Genomic DNA, 19,057 nt, shown 5'->3' with positions numbered 1-19,057 from the left:
GTGCTTTCACTGCCATGGCCCAGGTTCAGTCCCTGCCGGGAAACTAAGATCCCACAAACTGCACTGTGCAGCCAATAAAAAGAAAGAAAGAAATCTGTTAAAACTTCAAAAAGAGATTATTTTCACAATATCATTACTTTATGTCTGTATGACTTTTTTTTTTTTTTTTTTTTTGGTTTTCAGTGACTTGCAGATATACAATCCCATTTGATCCCTGGACTTTGCAGATAGAAGAATACTGAGGCACTGAGAGAGATTACTGGCATTTAAACCAATGTCACATTAAATTCAAGTTTATAATTAGATATGTCTCCTTTTCTTAACTATTGATGTTTGTAATATTTTCCCAGTTTTAAATTTTCTTTAGTAAATTTAGACCTACTTTCAGAGTAATTGTTTTATTTTTTAAAGATACTATTGATTTATTTAGTGTTTCAAGTCCAGCAGGATCAGTGTATTTACAGAAAAACAGTGGGAGTCCCTCCTTGCATGGTTAATCATACAATCATTGGAAAATGCTTTCTTTTATGATAATTGTCATTGCTTACCGGCGTCTGAGTTACAGAATCTGAACATCTAGAAGCATGAAAGAATGACAGGAAAGTAAGGAGGAGTTTAAATTTTTTTTAAAGAGAAGGCATTTAAAATATTTCTTATCTGCTCATACTAGTTTGTCAGCACAGAATAACAAGTAGACATTTGGGAGCAGGTTGAAATGGAAAGAAAAAGTATATGCACACAGCAATTGTACCATATTGTGTATCCCTTGGTTTCTCTTTTTAGGAAAAAGAATTCCTGTGCTGTGCTCACCTGAATAATTTACTGTCTTGGAAATAAGTCTGGTTTTTTTTGTTTTTTTTGATGACTCTGGGTAAGACTGAGGCAGGGGACCTGAGCAGAACCAGAGGAGCAGGGCCCCAAACTGCAACCTTGACCCTGTGTGATGTGCTTTGCTTCTGTACATGTTACTGACTTATTTCCTACCTCACCTCTCCCATTGAGATGTCAGCTTCATGAGAGCAGGGCTTTTTGCATGTTTGGTTCATTTTTTTATATCCCTAGTGCTAATAACTGGAGAAGGAAAGAGACCAATCTATCCACTCTTTCCACACACACACACACACGGATACACATATAGAACTGTTCCCCTTTTTGTGAGTTTGGTTCATTTTTTATATCCCTAGTGCTAATAATTGGAGAAGGAAAGAGACCCATCTACCCACTCTTTCTACACACACAGATACACACACACACACAACTGTTCCCTACAAAGGATATGAAAATCATCCCCCAAAGGAAAGTACAGGTATTGGTGAAAGGAGTAATATACTTTATTCAGATGTTCATGTTAGTTGCAGACAAAAGTTGTGTTTCCCATCAGAAAAATGAAAATTTCAATAAGAACTTGAATTGGAAATTGAAAGTTTAGTGACAGTTTTATTGAGATGCAATTCACATACCATAGAAATCATCTACTTAAAGGGTAAAATTCAATAACTTTTAGTCAGTTCCCAGAGCCACGAAGCTGTTGTCACCATGCTTGATTTTAGAACATTCTCGTTACTCCAGAAGGAAACCCTGTATCCATTAGCAGTCACTCCCCATTGCTCCTTACCCCCCACCCCCAGCAATATTCTTGTGTAAAGTCTCTACATTAATACTTAGCAAGATCACTTTCTAGACACATATGCAGGTTTACTGAAAATTCTAGAAGGCTTCTTTATGTTGTACTTTATCACTATATCTGACATTCCTGGGAAAATGTTCAAATTTGTGAAATATATAATTTGTTACGTCTCTCTCTTTTTTTTTTTTTTCAATTTTAGGACACTGATATAGCTCCTTTTGTGGCCTCATCACATCGTGTCTTCATAAAATTTCATGCGGAGTATGCAGCCCGACCGTCAGCGCTCCGGTTAACCTGGGCCAGCTAGCCCAGTGAGGCCGGGTCTGCCCAGTACCTTGGATTTTCCGCAGGGGCTGGATCCTCCAGTGTCACGCTGGATACCTGACCCTCTGCCTGTGCCACTGAGAATAATCTGAACTTTTATGTGTTTCATCAAAGTACATGTGGAATCAATATTTGTACTTATTTTTTGAAGGTAGAACATTAATCTAGTATTTTGAGCTGAAGATTTCTAGAATGCCTTAAAGGGTTGGAAATGATTATGGCCTGTGTGCTGTATATTTTCAGAAGTTAATTAAATAGAAGTATGGTTTTCTCTGTGAATGTCAAATTGGGGATGATAAATGTTACTGAAATCTCAACAGTAGTGCTGCATGTTTTTTTTTTTAACTCACTGAAATTTGTCTTTCACTGTAGGTCTGTATAAAACTTCAAGTTGAATAGTTCCATTTTGACAAAGTGTATGCCTCATTCAGGATAGGAACTCTGGAGCCAAGTTGCCTGCATATGAATTTTAGCCTTTCCAGCAACTTCCTTAACTCTCTGGGCCAGTTTCCCTATGTGCCACTGTTGTCTGTTTGGAGTTTAACTACACGAGATGTGAAGTTATACCTAGTTAGGCATGCTCTGATCAAGTATTCTGCTACTTTAAATCCGGAGACATTAGGTTAAATATACAAAGTTAAGTCTTATAAAGAACATGGGACCAAATGAATGAAAGACGTTATCAAATGTGTTACTTCATCTTCCTCTACTACTCAAATGCCAGGGGAATGATACCTGCACAGACCACAGAGCCACCTAAATGAGATAGTCTCACCTTAGCTCTATCATGGGTGGATACATCAACTTTGTGGATGACTCTCTATTGGAAAGAATGGTGAACATGATGAAGAAACCATCAAACCCAAGTTCTTGACAAAGCTGGAACAATGGACTGAAACTCTCGAGACGAAATTTGATGGGAATAGATACAAGATTTAGCTTTTTTATCTAAAAATGAATCACAGAGGTACAGAATATGGAGAAAGTTGAACAATAACCTATGAAATAGTAGTTTTATCTGAAAGTAAGATTAGCATATGCAGCTGTCAAACAGTAAGAGATGATCGGATCTGTGATTGCATCATCAGAGTAATGGCGTCTACAAAAATCATTTTTAAAGAGTTATTTCTAGGAGGCATGTGAACATATTCAGAAAGTGCAGCTACCAAGCAAAGCAGCATAGTCAATCTTAGTATGTAATTTTTAAACTAAAAACAGGAAATAAGAATATTTTCTCCCATTCTGTAGGCCATAAATGGAATCCAACAACAACAATGATGACAATGTAAAATGAATGCGCTTGAAGAGTGGATGAGGGGCAGTCTTACTTGGAAGTAAATGGAGCTCAGGAGTCAGGGGACCCAGACTTCCACTTACCATGTGATCTTTTCCCCTCTTCTTGTCTGTCTCCCTTAAGAGCTGGACCTTAGTGGGGAGAACTGAGCACCTGCCTTTTGGTCTTCAAGGTTAAGTTAGCCATCACTGGACAGAGTCACCCTCATCTGACCTTCAGGGGACTGCCTGGGATAAGTCAGCCAGAGGCCACCACAGTGCAGGGATCTCCTGGCACTTCAGGCACCCATGAAGAAAACCCCAGGGATGGATGGGCCAATGTTAGTTTGGGGCTGGGTGATGCCTGGGTTACTCATTCTACTTGTCATCATTTCCTAAATTTCAGGTCTCTTTTATTAGTCAAAGGAACTTGTTAAAAATCCACCACATGCTCTTCAAGGGAGTAGTAACATAATGAATTTTATTAAGAAAAAAGAGAACTCACATCAGTAGCATTTGCTCTATGCCAGGCATCCTTTTCTCATCACTGATGGAAATCTAAGAACAATCACCTCCATTTTACAGTTGAGAAAAATGAGGTATGAAAAAGTTTGTAAAACCTCAGTGATGGAATGGTGATTTTAACCTCAGCAACCACCCAAGAAAGTGCCTCCCATCCACCCAGGATTAAGTGTGAATGTGTTAAGTAAAACAGACTGACTATCTTCATAGATCTAGTGACATTATTAAAAAATATGGCCTGAAAATTTTTTGATGCAATTGCTGTTATTTTAGTAAAAATGTAGAGATTATACTGAGTCAAAGATAGTGTTAAAGGATGAAAATGTTTTACTTATTGAGACTTCAAATCACTCCATGGCTACAATTTAATGGGAAGGTTATTGGAAGAAAAATGGTATGATAATTTTTGGATATTAATGAGAAATTGGCTTTTCAAATTTTAATTTCATACCTTTATATGTTTCTTTTTAAGTAGTTTTTTATAAACACAGTTTAGAGACTACAAAAGGCATTTAAAAATTATTTATTTATTTTTGGCTGTTCTGGGTCTTCGTTGCTGTGTGGGCTTTTCTCTAATTGAGGTGGGTGGGGGCTAGTCTTTAGTTGCACTTTGCAGGCTTCTCATTGTGGTGGCTTCTCTTGTTGCGGAGTGCAGGCTCTGTTACAGCACGGGCTCAATAGCTGTGGCGCCTGGCCTGTTGCTCTGAGGCATGTATGATCTTCCCAGACCAGGGATTGGACCCATGACTCCTGCATTGGCAGGCAGATTCTTTACCACTGAGCCATTAAGGAAGCCCCTACAAAAGGCATTTTCAAAATGAATGATTTATATAATAATTTACTTGAATTTTACCCATTGTTTTGTAGTCCGGGGTGCTGATATCCAGCAGGAACCTGTGGGGCTTCTGGGCCTTTTTGTGTGTCGGGTGTTTCTTGATTACAGAAAATAGGCTTTAATCAGCCTCCATGACCTTCCCCTGTGCTCCAAGGAGCAGGTTCAAATAGTTACTAATTAGGGAAGAGAGGGATGTGGAGATTGTCTCTGTCAAGAGACAATCAAGGAACTGTCAAGAAATGGTACATATACACAATGGAATATTACTCAGCCATTAAAAAAATACATTTGAATCAGTTCTACTGAGATGGATGAAACTGGAGCCCATTATACAGAGTGAAGTAAGCCAGAAAGAAAAACACCAATACAGTATACTAATGCATATATATGGAATTTGAAAGATGGTAACGATAACCCTATATGCGAGACAGAATAAGAGACACAGATGCATAGAACAGTCTTATGGACTCTGAGGGAGAAGGTGAGGGTGGGACATTCTGGGAGAATAGCACTGAAACATGTATATTATCATATGTGAAACAGAACACCATTCCATGTTCGATGCATGAGACAAATGCTCAGGGCCGGGGCAATGGGATGACCCAGAGGGATGGGATGGGGAGGGAGGTGGGAGGGGGGTCCAGGAAGGGGAACACATGTAAACCCATGGCTGATTCATGTCAATGTGTGGCAAAAACTACATATTGTAAAGTAATTAGCTCCCAACTAAAATAAATAAATTTATTTAAAAAAAAAAAGAAAAGAAACAATAGTGTAGCCCTGGTCCACCAGGTGGGAGAAATTAGCAGTAAGCTGCCCACAAGCACGTGAACCCCAGACTGCTTGGAACCAGAAGGTTGATGACGCTGACTCCCACTTACCTCACCACCAGCCAATCAGGAGAATGTCCAGGAACAGATCACACCCTCTTTGAACCATTCCTATTCCTCACTATACCCTCTTGTTTGGGACAGTTGATTTTTTTTTAATTACTTAATTTGTTTTAATTGGAGGATAATTACTTTACAGTATTGTGGTGTGGTGGTTTTTGCCATACATTGACATGAATCAGCAGTGGGTGCACATGTGGGACACAGGTTTGAGGGCATTAGCCTGCTCTTCTCCCTTCTGCCTGGCAAAGCAGTAAAGCTTTTCTACTTCACCCAAAACTCTGTCTCCAAGAATTAATTTGGTGTTGGGGTACAGAGGCCAGATTCGGCTTCAGTACCTCAGGAAACCAGGCATCGCCCTTGATTGTCCGTGACTGGCCCACTCCGGGGGCTCACAGGTAGAACATTCCGCCCAAAGGAGAATGAAGCATAGACTTCGTGTAAAAGCATGGTGCACTTGGCAGTGTCACTGTAGGGGCGGTTTCAGCTCTGATAAATACTTTACCTTGCAGGAATCTGCAGGGCCTCTGGTTCAAAAAGTGTTAAACATCTCAAGCTGGTGACATCAGAACAAGAAACTAACTGTGGGGCCTATTTAAGCCGGGAGTTTTCCGTCACTGTGTACAGTTTGCATATCCAGGAAGCCGGTCCTATTTCCATGTTATAAAAATCTGGAACTTAAGGACACATTTCATTAAGAATTGTACTGGTGAAAAGTGAAAAGAATGGAAGAAGGTTATAAGGGAGTGAAAACGAATTTCTGGAAAACTGGAAAAGAAAGTGAAGTTGCTCAGTCATGTCTGACTCTTTGTGACCCCATGGACTGTAGCCTACCAGGCTCCTCTGTCCATGGGATTCTCTAGGCAAGAATACTGGAGTGGGTTGCCATTCCCTTCTCCGGGGGATCTTCCCAACGCAGGGATTGAACCCAGGTCTCCCGCATTGCAGGCAAACGTCCTCTCTGAGCCACCAGGGAAGCCAGTGAATACAAACATGGGGAAGCAGCCTTGTGAGGACCATCTTCTAACCTATGAAGAAATTTAACAAATAGCCCAGGAAAATTAATGCTGACCTAAGAGGGAAACAAATACACATCAACAATAGAGGAGAAAGTAGAGCACACCAGCTAGTTAGAAAAATCAGCTCAGGTTTCATACTTAAATACAAAAGGAAAACCAGGAGTCAGCAGACAGAGGAAAAGTTAACAGCAGCCGGAACGGGAAAGAACTAGATAAACTAAGAAAAAAATGGGACATGAGGAAACAATTTAGTAAACAGAAGAAAGGTTTAAAAATTGCTATCCTCAGAGATAATTGAGAAGAGTGTGCATTCATGAAACAAAAGCAGAGCACTATTAAACAAGGAGGGCTTAGGAAGCATATTTCATTAATAGTCAAAACAACTTTTAAAAATTTAATAGCTTTAAAAACATTTAATATCTTTGCAAGATAAAACAGAGAAAATCTTCCAGAACGTTAAGTTAAAAAAAGTGTGTGTGTGTGGCGGCGGGGGGCAGGGGGGTTGGGGTTAAATATATGAGGGGGAAAAAACCCCAGCTACCAAAAACTGGCCCAGGAAGCTGCCATATGAAAAGATTTCCAAGAGTGATAAATCATAGAAAATGGTAGGAAATTTCAAAAGAATAACTGAAAACAATTTCCAGAGAGGAAGAGAGAAATGAATCATCCTCTGAAAACGACCCAATGAGCACTGAACAGATTAAACAAAAAAAGAGCTTCCATCAAGAGAGATTATGGTGATGAATAATAAAAAGATCACAAATGCTTCTCAAGGGACAAAAATAGTTTCTTGCAAAGATTTAAGGAGACGTTTCTGGGCATCAACATTGAAAGCAGAAGTCACTGGAACTATGCCATTGAGATTTAAGAGAAACTGATTTTGAACCTAGAATTCTATGCGGGGCGTGAGCAGGAAAAGGACATTTAAAAACATGCAACTACTTAACATTTGTGCCTCTTATACATCCTTTTAGAGAAGGTTACTTGAGAGTAGTTACTCAGCAAGGTGCCTAGGAGAAATGTCTGTTTAAACCCAGGAACCAAGTTTTAAAAAGTTACAATCTCTCAGCTGGTAGGACAAAGAATCAGTCCAAGTTACAGCAGTACATTAGTAGGTTCCTAAAGTCTTCAGGAAGAATCCATTGGATTTCCAACAGTGGAGAGTAATGAAAAGCTTAAGGTTACAAGAAGAAAAAAATTATGGTTTAAAAAAAAACACACAAAGAAAACTGTTCGAGGAAATCATCATTCAACAGAAAGCAAACTAAGCTATGACATAGCAGAAGAACACATATTTATCATATGTCTATTCCCTGTCCTGTGACTCAAGGCTCCATGATTGCGGCCTGGACGCCAGGGACACACAGACCATCAAGACAATTTTTGCTTTCAGGAGCTCAAAATATACCGGGAGGTACAACTGTGAGGAAAGGATTCAGGGTAGCAACTTCTAGTAAGTTAAAGAAGTAGCACACTGAGAGAATATTGACTTGTCACTTGCCCCTGGACCCAGCCTGAACCTCGGCCCAAACTTCCCTGATTCCGCCCACAGCACTCCGACTTCCATCTACAAATTGAGCCTGCGTACGAGTCGGCTTCTTTCCTTTCGGAAGCCTGATCTGGGGGGCGGGGCACTAACCACGGGTGGGGCGGAGTCTCCAGACCGAACAGCATACTTGATTGGCTAGCCGCAGGGCACGCATTCTTTTATGGGCGGAGCCTCGCCCTGAGCCACGTCTAGCAAGCAGTTCTCCTAATTAGGGAAGGGCAGGGCGCGGGCGGGGCTTGGAGTTGCTAGCGGTCAGGTGTGCGCCTGCGCGGAGTGCCGGGACAGGGCGTGTTCCTCGTTTGGGTGCTCGTTTTGCACCGACCGAGCACATCTCTCGCCGGCCACCGGAGTGATCCCTGCAGAAGTCTGTAGTTTCTGCCTGTTAGGTGCAGCTCTCCGCAGTGAGTGTGTGTGGTTGCACTTGTGTTTGCCTCTCTCTCCGCGGCGGGAATGGTGCTAGACCCTCCTCACCCCCCTCAACCCTTGTTCCCAGACCCTGCCGGCCGCTGCCCACTTTCCAAGACCTGGGGAAAACTGGAGAATGCCAGCCGGGGGCTCCCTCATTTCTCTCCCTGCACCCTTCTGGCCGTCGCCCACGTGCTTTGTTGTTGTTTGGTACAGGTCATGTCCAAGTCTCTCAAAAAGTTGGTGGAAGAGAGCCGGGAGAAGAACCAGCCGGAAGTGGACATGAGTGACCGGGGCATCTCTAACATGCTGGACGTCAACGGCCTGTGTAAGTTCTCCGGAGGGCCTTCCTTTCGGAGAGGGTGGACGGGTTTATCAGTTTAACAAGTAACTGCTGGTGGCGGTGCGAGACATTTTGATGGTTTCCATCTCACCTGGCGCTTGTAAAGGGCACTTGCCTAGGGCTTAGCTCAGAAAGCTTGCAATCATATTTGTTTTCTCAGCTGGAAAACGGGCACGAGAGCCGGGTTCAGAATCACACGGACTGTGGCTGCGGGATCCCATCATTTGTCCATGCTGATTGATGTTTTTTGGGTGGATTTTCCACAGTTTACTAAATAGCCACTTGGTGTTTCTTTTTTTTTTAATAATTTTTATTGGAGCATAGCTGATTTATAATGTGCTGGTTTCTGCTGTACAGCAAAGTGATTCAGTTATACAGATACGTACATCCACCCTTTTTAAAATCCTGTTCCCATATAAGTCATTATAGAGTACTAAATAGAATTCTCTGTGCTATACAGTAGGTCCTTGTTAGTTGTCTTATACATAGTAGTGTGTATATGTCAAACCCAATCTCCCAGTTTTCCTCCCCTTCCCCCTTGGGGAAGTTTTTCTACATCTGTGACTCTGTTTTGTAAATAGGTTCATTTGTATCATTTTTTTTTTTTAGATTCCACATATAATTGGCATCATAATGATATTTGTCTTTCTCTGTCTGACTTCACTCACTGTCTGTCCATGTCACCACAAATTACATTATTTGGCTCTCTTTCATGGCAGAGTAGTATTCCATTGTATGTATGTATCACATCTTTATCCATTCATCTGTCAATGGACATTTAGGTTGCTTCCATGTCCTGGGTACTATACACAGTGCTGAACATTGTATCCTTTTGAAACATGTTTTTCTCCAGTTATAAGCCCAGGAGTGGGGTTGCTGGATCATATGGTAGCTCAATTTTTAGCTTTTTAAGGACCCTCCATACTGTGCTCTGTGGTGGCTCTGTCAATTTACATTTCCACCAGCAGTGTAGCAGGGTTTCCTTATCTCTACACCCTCTCCAGCATTTATTGTTTGTTTGTAGACATTTTGATGATGGCCATTCTGATCAGTGTGAGGTGATACCTCATTATAGTTTTGGTTTGCATTTCTCTAATTAATAATATTGAGCATCTTTTCATGTGTCACTTGGTTTTTTAATGGGAAATTATTTCTGAATCATTTTCCATTCTCTTTTTCCATTTGAAAGTTACATGATAAGTAAGTTAAGCATTTCTTGACTCGTTATCTTTTCCTGTTTTTTTTTCTCTCCTGACTTAGTTCAGGCTTTTGTTTCTTCCTCCTGTGCTATTGTGCTGTCTTTCTAATGTTCCCTCTTACCTCCACTTTTACTGCCCTTAAGTCTTTATTTTGTATTGGAGTATAGCCAGTTAATAATGTGATAGTTTCAGGTGGACAGCAAAGGGACTCAACTATACATTTACATGTATCTATTCTCCCCCAAACTCCCCTCCCATCCAGGCTGCCACATAACATTGAGCAGAGTTCCCTGTGCTATACAGTAGGTCCTTTTTGGTTAAGTATACAGGCCACTCTCAGACTCCCTAACTATCTCTTTGCCCATCCTTCCCTCCAACTGCCCCTGTACTTTAAACACTGTATTGCTTTCAGTGTTATTTTGCTGTAACAGGCATCTTATTGCGACTCTCTCCTTTAAACCAGGGATTGCAATCTCAGATACCTTCAGGTTTGTGCCTTGGACAGAGATCAGGGTTGGTGTCATTGATACATCTCTGTAGAAGACCAGGGAATGGAAAGCTGTAGGTGATTTGCATTCAGTAGTCCTTCAGAAGACACCTGCCATGAAGGTTAGCATCTCAGCCTTCTGTAATGTGTTGATTCTCAGTGGGGTTGGCTTCTCGGTGGCAGCAACAGAGCAGGGGTCTCAGGTGCTGAACTGACGGTTGGGAACATCGATGTTTCCCCTCGCTGCCCCTGCCCTGCGGGGTCACAGTGGTCATTGGGCACACGGCTGCGTCAGAAAAAGATGCTGAGGAGCAAGCAGGAGGCCTGGCTCAGCTGTGCCCTTGGCCCCACGGCTCTCTGCTCCTCAGGATGTCTCTCTCATGGGCTTGAAAAAAAGGTTGCTCTCACTAGAGGAACTTTGTACTTCTCAGCTTTGAAGACGGTTCTCTATGTTATATTTATAAGTCAGGAGAGTGGCGGAGCTATTCCAGTTCAGTTGTTTTATCTCTTTGAAGCCTTGGCTTGTATTGAAGAAGAAAAGATAGCCACTTGCTTCCTGAAAAAGCTGCTTCTGGTATAATATTAGGTGCTGAAAAGCAAGGTCATTCTTAACATTTTCCCGGAGAAGTCGCTTCAGGAAGAGCAAGAGTGCTTCTTGGGGAATTTAGTGGCAGTGAATTTGGACACTTCGCCTCCATCCTCTGGAGTGGGCTAGACCCAAGAAGTGACTACTTTCTGAAAAAAACTCCCTGACTTCTGGAGTCTGGAGGGTCCCAGGATGCCTTCAGGACCCCACCCTCCACTGGGGCTCAGTGGTCAGTAGTGTACAGAATGCTTACTCCATGTACTTTAATATAAAATATTTGGCATGATCACATTAGCTGTACTATAAGGATTCCCATAGTCTTTTGCTTATAAAATTTTGACTGTAATCATGACGTTTTACTTATTATTGTTTTGAATTTATTTTGTCCGTTCAGCTTGTGGGATCTTACTTCCTCGACCAGGGATTGAACCCAGGCAGAGCTGTGCAAGTGCCAAGTCCTAACCGCTGGACTGCCGGGGAGGTCCCCAAGGTTTTGTGTGCTAGTATCAAGACTGAACCCAGGGAACAGCTTATTTTCATGGACAGAGACTGGTTATTGTAGCTCAAGCTTTCCCTTCATTATCTTTTTTTTAGTTATTACTTTTCCTTATGTATTTTTGCCATACTGTGTGGCATACGGGATCTCAGTTTCCTGACGGATTGAACCCATGCCCCCTGCAGTGGAAGTGCAGAGTCTTAGCCACTGGACCACCCGGGAAGTCCCTCTCTGTTATCTTTACTTTGAGTTTCTCTAAGAGCAGGGATTAAGCTTTGAATCTAAGAGTGGCTGTTGTGTACTTATTCTAAGCATAGGAAACGGGCTTTGTTTCTGCTTGGAAAGTTGTGTCTTATAAACGCAGCACTTTCCTTGCTCCAAGGCAGTAAGTTGCCTTTCAAAAATGCAACTTTGGAGTTGAGATACCAAAAGCTTTCTGATAAGAAAACTTCCTAGGCTGGAGACAGACATAAGCCAGGTTTTAGAGTTTTCTGTCAGTCCAGCCAGGTTCTGAGGATGGTCAGATCTGACCCTGAGAGGCAGACATGGTCCAGTGCTTACAAATGGGGCCTTGGAACCGAATGGTTCAGATTGTCCATCTTATCACTGTGTTACTTTAGAGAAACTACTTAACCTTTCTGAGCCTTGAGTGCCTCATCATTAGATGGAAACATAAATACAGGTGCTGCTGCTGCTGCTAAGTCGCTTCAGTCGTGTCCGACTCGGTGTGACCCCATAGATGGCAGCCCACCAGGCTCCCCCGCCGCTGGGATTCTCCCGGCAAGAACACTGGAGTGGGTTGCCATTTCCTTCTCCAATGCATGAAAGTGAAAAGGGAAAGTGAAGTTGCTCAGTCATGTCTGACTCTTCACAACCCCATGGACTGCAGCCTACCAGGCTCCTCTGTCCATGGGATTTTCCAGGCAAGAGTACTGGAGTGGGGTGCCATTGCCTTCTCCGAAGTACAGGTGGCGCTAGTGGTAAAGAACCCACCTGCCAGTGCAGAAGATGTAAGAGATGAGGGTTGGATCCCTAGGTCAGAAGACCCCCTGGAGGAGGGCATGACAACCCACTCCAGTATTCTTGCCTGGGGAATCCCCATGAAGAGAGGAGCCTGGGGGGCTACAGTTCATAGGGTTGCAAAGAGTCGGACACGACTGAAGGGACTTAGCACAGTACAGCACAAGTACCCACTTGGCACTAGTTTAGACCTGAGTGCATGGCTTCATGTCAAGTGCTTAGCACCAAACCCAGTACTGAATATACAGTGACTGTTAACTGTTCATACGGATGTCCAGAGAGAGCATGTAAGCCTCAGATATAACCAGTCCCAACACAGTCGATGGCCTGAACCAAGAATAGCTGGGTTAGGTAGATGAGGTAAGACGTCTGTGTGTGTTGTGTGTTGATGTTTTCTGTGCAACTTAATGGAATCCGATGTGTTTTAGCCCTTTGGGTGGGGTTTTCAGGGATTTCCATATACTGTTTCTTTGAAATGATCCCTCATTTTCTTTTTTTTTTTTTTAAACCTTTTATTTTTATGACCACACCACACAGCATGTGGGATCTTAGTTGCCTGACCAGGGATTGAACCTTCAACCCCTGCAGTGGAAGTACAGTCTTAACTACCAGGGGAGTCTCGCATTTTCTTTTCCTTTTTTTTTTTCTGCATGCATGTAATCACACACATTCTCCTTAAAGCTTCCAGGAGGAATGGTATGATTTTGTACTTTTTATTAAAGAGATTTCATGAGGAAACTCTCTCCCATGTAGCAACTCTTCACCCGGATGATAAAGTTACTCTTGAAGATCTCTGTAGTCAGCTTCCTGGGAGTGTCAGGAGCCAGAGAGACTGTTTTTCATTTCTTTTAAGCCTTTAGTGACTTTTTAATCTCTTCACATTTATTGTGCTCTGGATATCAAACTTTTATCAGGTTTTTTTTTTTTTTCCACCCCAGCTGGGACTTAAATATCTCTCAGATAAATTTTAAAAGAAAAAAAATCAACCACCTGTGAGGTATTGGTTTTTCTAAAGGAGTCTGCAAAAGAATCAACAGATGTAATCCTGGCTTGGTTATCTGGAGGAGTTGTTAACCCAGGAATGTGATGCCTGTTGGGGATTTTCATCATGATAGGACTTTCTAAAATTTATTTTTTACTTTTACATTTTGTCTGAGATATGGCATACAGGATCGTAGTTCCCTGGCATGGGATTGAACCTCTGCCCCCGGCCGTGGAAGCATGGAGTCCTAACCACTGTACTACTGGGGAATTCTATTATTAGTATTTAAAAATGTGTTTTATCTATGATGGTGTAAAAAATGCAAAACAATATCTCTTTAGTTTCTGAGATTCTCAGTGGTGGCCTCTCCCAGCCAGTCTCACTGTCACAAATCCCGGGAAAGGTGAGGTGGGCACACAGAGTGTGACAACTCAGCAGTGAAATAAGTGACCACACGTGGTGAGTGCAGAGCCGCAGACACTGAAGGAGGTTGTGAGAGGACAGCAGGGCTTTTCACGGGATTTTGATTGTGATGGGCTTGGGTCTGTTGAGCGTAAGAGGTGGATATCAAAACCATTGGCAGTTTTTCAGTTAATAATTAAAATATTATTTGCCATCCAGTATTGTGTATTTTTTTTTTCATGATGGACAGTATGTAAATAGAGTCTCTCTGGGACTTTCTTCCTTACTGATGCTCTAAATTATCCAGTGATAAATTAATACGTGCTCTTCTAAGAAAACTGTAGCCTATTTAATAGATCTGAAGAAGTTAGATTGTCACCATAAGAAACCATAACGTCCACTGCTTTGCCTTTCTAGCCAGCTCCTAATTGTGAAAACCAGTGCTAGAATTGATAAGAATGGTACTTGAAAACCAGACCCCATCTCTCCCTTCCCTAAATGTACATGAGCCTGGTTTAAAGAAAACCCAGTCTAAATATAACAAGATCCACTATCATAGAGCAGAAGCTAGAGATGATATTTTTACATTGTGTAAAGGTCTGTTACTTCTTTGAATAGCAAGGCTGCACAGGTTGGTTTATTTGTTTCAGCGAAACAGCATAAAAATGTTGGAAGAGCAGTCCATGTAGAGCACGTGCGTGGCCAGTAGAGGGCAGTGCCGAGCCTCCGCGTTTTGCTCCAGGTCCCTCAGAAGACTAAATACAGCCTCTCTTGCCCCAGTGTCCACTGCCGCCTGGGCACTTGCTTCCTCCCTCCTCATCACGTCTCTTCCTTCAGGTCAGGAGATCCCTTCGTTTATGTCACTTGATCTGTGAAGCTCACAGTTTGAGAAACCTCCAGACAGTTTGTTATGAACTGTCTGGCCCAGAGCATCGTTGATGCTGGCTTGTGAACTTCCTTGTGGACCTGGAGTCTCCTCCGACAGCACAGAGTCTTCTGGACAAAGAGCTGCTGATCAGTCAGCATGTTTCCCAGTGAAAGTTGGGGGCGAAATGGAATTTGCTGGGTCCCCTTCGGGCAGATTTCATCAGTGTGTGATGCTAAATAGTGTAAAACAGTGTTTTGGATTTGAGGCATCGATAAAGCCCGAAAGATAAACGATAGTATAACATCGGCTGCTTTATTATGCTAGGGCTACCATAGGGATACTTTGGCCACCTGCTGCGAAGAGCCGACTCACTGGGAAAGATTGAAGGCAGGAGGAGGAGGAGGGGATGACAGAGGATGAAATGGTTGGATGGCATCACTGACTCAATGGACGTGAGTTTGAGCAAACTCTGGGAGATAGTGAAGGACAGGGAAGCCTGGTGTGCTGCAGTCCATGGGGTCCCAAAGAGGTGAACACGACTGAACAACAACAGGGCTACTGTATAGCACACCGCAGACCAAGGGGCTTCAGCAACAGACAGCGATTGTTCATAGTTTTGGAGGCCAGAAGTCTCAGATGGTAGTGTTGGCAGGGTTGGTTTCTTCTGAGGCCTTTTTCCTTTGCAGACAGCCACCTTCAGTCTGTGTCTCACATGGCCTCTGCTGACATGGATTCCTCGACCCTCTCTGTGTCCACTTCCTGTGCCCGAGACGATGCCATTCAGCTTGGATTACGGCCTACCTTAGTGGCTTCATTACTTCATCATGCTTTGAAAGTTCTGTCTCCAAATACAGTCTCACTCTGAGATACCTGGGGTCAGGGCTTCACCAGAGGACTCTGAAGGGCCCCCATCAGCCCATCATGTCTGCATCAGAGGTTCTGAGTGGAGCACACGTGAGTGCTTCTCACATCAGCCTCTGGTGAAGATAGTAATCGTCAGTGTTTCACACGTGAGCAGACAGAAGGTTGAGAAAATCCCAGCCTCACGCGTTAGACACACCTGGGTGTGTCTAACATCTGTGTTCTGTAATCTGGTGCTGTGTGGCTCAGGCCTTAAGGAGTGATGGCTTCCAGGTTAAGCTGGACTGGCGGGGCTCACCTCATGCCAGTCAGTTTCAGAATTCTTTAAAAACACTGTCCTAGGGACCGCCCCCCCGGCAGTCCAGTGCTTAGGATTCCAAGCTTCCACTGCAGGTGATACGGTTCAGTCCCTGGCTGGGGAACTGGGATCCCACATGCCATGTGGCACTGCCAAAAAAAAAAAAAAAATTGTATTATTGATATAAGAACAGACATGTAGACCAGTGGAATAGAATAGAGTCCAGAAATAGATTGTGGCATTATGAAACAAAAAGCATCAAGAGAGAGGGGATATATGTGTACTTAGAGCTGATTCACTTTGTTGTATAGCAGAAACACAACATTGTAAGGCAGTTATCCTCCAATTAAAAAAAACAAGCGATGTCATAGGCCAAGAAAATGCATCATTCCTGCAGCCCACCAGCTTGGAAACTTAGGTTTATCATATTGCTGCAGGAATTGAACTGTTGACGAAAACAGTAGAAGCAACTTCATCTCTGTCTGGTCAGAGTTAATTCTGAACCTCCTAGTTTCTTAAGGCTTTTCTGAAAAACTGTTATTCTTAATGAGATTTAACTGTCAAATATGAGGTTTTTTTTTTCTTACTGTGTGCTAATTCATTTTTTCTATCTTCATATATCACAGTAGAATAAACCTGAGTTTCATGAAATGCCAACTGTAGTTGCAGTTTGCCTGTTATTCATCAAGAGCCTTTTCACTTAATATGTTTCTGTGCATATGCGTTAACGGTGCCTCCAGACTCAGAATAGTTCTTAAGCCTAAAGTGGGCTAATGAGAGGCACACCTGAGACCAGGTAGTGAATTGGAGGGGGGTCTTGGACACTTGGTTTTTCAGAGCATAGCGCAGAAATAGGCAGAAATTGGTGACACGGTTTGCAACCTCAGTATCCAAATGGTGGTTGTGCAAATGTTTGCATAGACAAGACAGTTGATTTTTTAGAGCTGTGAATATTTCCATCTTCAGGCTTTGTAAAAGATGTCTATGCAGCCTATTATGTATTCTTCAAGTTGTACACTCTTTACTAGACGGATAAAGATAATAGGTAACTGAAGCTATATACATGAGTGTATTAATCCACACACGCACACACTGCTTACCACATGCCGGGCATTGTGTGCAGCTCTGCATATAGATTACTTCTTTTTCTTTTTTTAATATTATTTGGCTGTACCGGGTCTTTGTTGGACACACAGGATCTTTGATCTTAGTTGCGGCGTGTGGGACCTCATTCCCTGACTAGGGATCGCACCCAGGCCGCCTGCACTGGGAGAGAAGCGTCTTAGTCACTGGATCACCAGGAAAGTCCCTGGATTATTTCTCTTAAACCCCACAGCTCCATTAGGATCGTTGTCATCATCGTCATTGTTCTTACTATCCAGTTTGCAGGTGAGGGCCCAGAGATTTCCAGAACTTCAGTACACTAATAAGTATTTATTAGTACACTAGTAAGCAGTAGACTTGAAGCCAGGCAGTCAGACTTCCGAAGCTGTACTGTAGCTCATGCTTTCTTGCCTCTCTGATGTCACTAACATTTTCGAGTCAGGTGCACATACAAAGATGAAACCACTAATTCAGCAAGTGTCCACTGAGTGCCTGGTGGCTCCAGAAGCCGCCTCCCTGACCTGTACGGGCTGCTGATTCCGTATCCATCGAAGAATGTATTCAGGGATCTGACCTTCCCACGCTCCAGCGGACTGGGCTTAGGAAACAGCGATCTTCTTCCTCCCCGGACGCTTACACATTCTTTTTTAAAAAGCTCCATTACAAAATGCCTTTATCAGAGTGTTCCTGTAGGTAATTGCACCCCTGACAGTACAGCGTGACAGATCTTCAGACCAAGAAACTGAAGGTGATCAGCACCTCCTGACTCTTGAGAGTCAAGACAGGGTCCTGACTCTTGACAGCGTAGATTTCCTTTGCCAGTTGATCGGCATCATTCAAAGGAAGGAGGGCTTACAGTACGCACTCCGCTGTCTGGTTCTCATGCTCGGCATCTTATTCATGAGGTTCATTTGTGTCATGATGCTGGTTAACAGGTTCAGGGTGTGACGGCCTAAGTTCCCACATCTGCTCTGCTGTTGATGGATATTTGGGTGGCTCCCAGGGTAGGGCTGTCACCAGTATGGCTGCTGTGGCCGTGTCAGCACACATGTCCCTTTCTGTTGGTTACAGGTTAGGGGTGGAGTTACCGGGTCATGGAGTTGTGCCCTTGGACACTCTTTAAAATGTAAGCAAGAGTCCCAAATATGGGAGAAATATTTGAAACATAAATGACTGGCAAAGGCTTAATAACATTCCTTTTTTATTGGAGTGTAATTGATTTATAATGTTGTGTTGGCTTCTCAGAAATGAATCAGCCATATTTATGCATATGTATGTATATATATATATATGTATATATATATGTATATATATCCCATCCCACCCCTCTAGGTCACCCACAGAGCACCAAGCTGAGTCCCCTGTGGTATACAGGAGCTTCCCACCAGCTATCTGTCTTACACATGGTAGTGTATATATGTCAATGCTACTCTCAATTCGTCCCACCATCTCTTTCCCCACCCCTGTGCCCAATGTGTAAAGATTAAAATATCTAAAGACTTCAAACTGGTGGGTCCAATTCAAATATGACTCTGCATGGCTTTTACTGAACTTCTTCAACACTGTGTCTCTACTTTTCTTCCACTTGGAGAATCCTGATTGTCAAGGATGCTAATGATGTTAGACTATCTCACAGTTACTTTTTGGTACCTTACACACAATTGGTCAATTACACACAAATTAGCAATGCTGATATTGCCACCAAGATATTGCTGAAAACAGTTGTTTCGTGCATCTTCTCTCCCCATTCTCCTTCTTTTTAAAAAATAAAATCATACTTCATTTTTTACAACAGTTTTCCCTGTTATTAAACCTCCACAATTTCCTCTGTTGTTAAAATCTGGCATTGGAGTGGTACTTTTGTTACAATTGATGAAGCAGCATTGATACAGTAACTAAAATTCGCAGTTTACATTGTCTGTTCTCTGTGTTGTAACACGTGGTGGCTTTAAAAAATTTATTAGAGTA

The 19,057-nt window shown here is 42.6% G+C and overlaps 2 protein-coding genes across 2 annotated transcripts in view; both read left to right on the top strand.

The window, feature by feature from the left end:
• The window catches only part of CUBN (cubilin), a 265,963-nt gene extending 263,695 nt beyond the window's left edge, over positions 1 to 2,268 (top strand). Inside the window, exon 67 of the mRNA XM_081553627.1 lies at positions 1,827 to 2,268. Coding sequence (XP_081409753.1) covers positions 1,827 to 1,934 — 108 coding nt within the window. The 3' untranslated portion in view covers positions 1,935 to 2,268. The remainder of the gene's footprint in view (positions 1 to 1,826) is intronic.
• A 6,043-nt stretch (positions 2,269 to 8,311) lies between these two features.
• RSU1 (Ras suppressor protein 1) overlaps positions 8,312 to 19,057 on the top strand; it is a 200,971-nt gene continuing 190,225 nt past the window's right edge. The window contains exons 1-2 of the mRNA XM_081553626.1: positions 8,312 to 8,439; positions 8,660 to 8,771. Of these exons, the coding sequence (XP_081409752.1) occupies positions 8,663 to 8,771 (109 nt within the window). The 5' untranslated portion in view covers positions 8,312 to 8,439; positions 8,660 to 8,662. The remainder of the gene's footprint in view (positions 8,440 to 8,659; positions 8,772 to 19,057) is intronic.

The sequence above is a fragment of the Giraffa tippelskirchi genome, chromosome 13 (genome assembly GCF_054371585.1).
Source record: "Giraffa tippelskirchi isolate mGirTip1 chromosome 13, T2T-mGirTip1v1.2.pri, whole genome shotgun sequence".
NCBI classification, from domain to species: domain Eukaryota; kingdom Metazoa; phylum Chordata; class Mammalia; order Artiodactyla; family Giraffidae; genus Giraffa; species Giraffa tippelskirchi.
The sequence above is the reverse complement of the archived record's forward strand: the minus strand, read 5'-3'. Positions and strand labels throughout refer to the sequence as shown.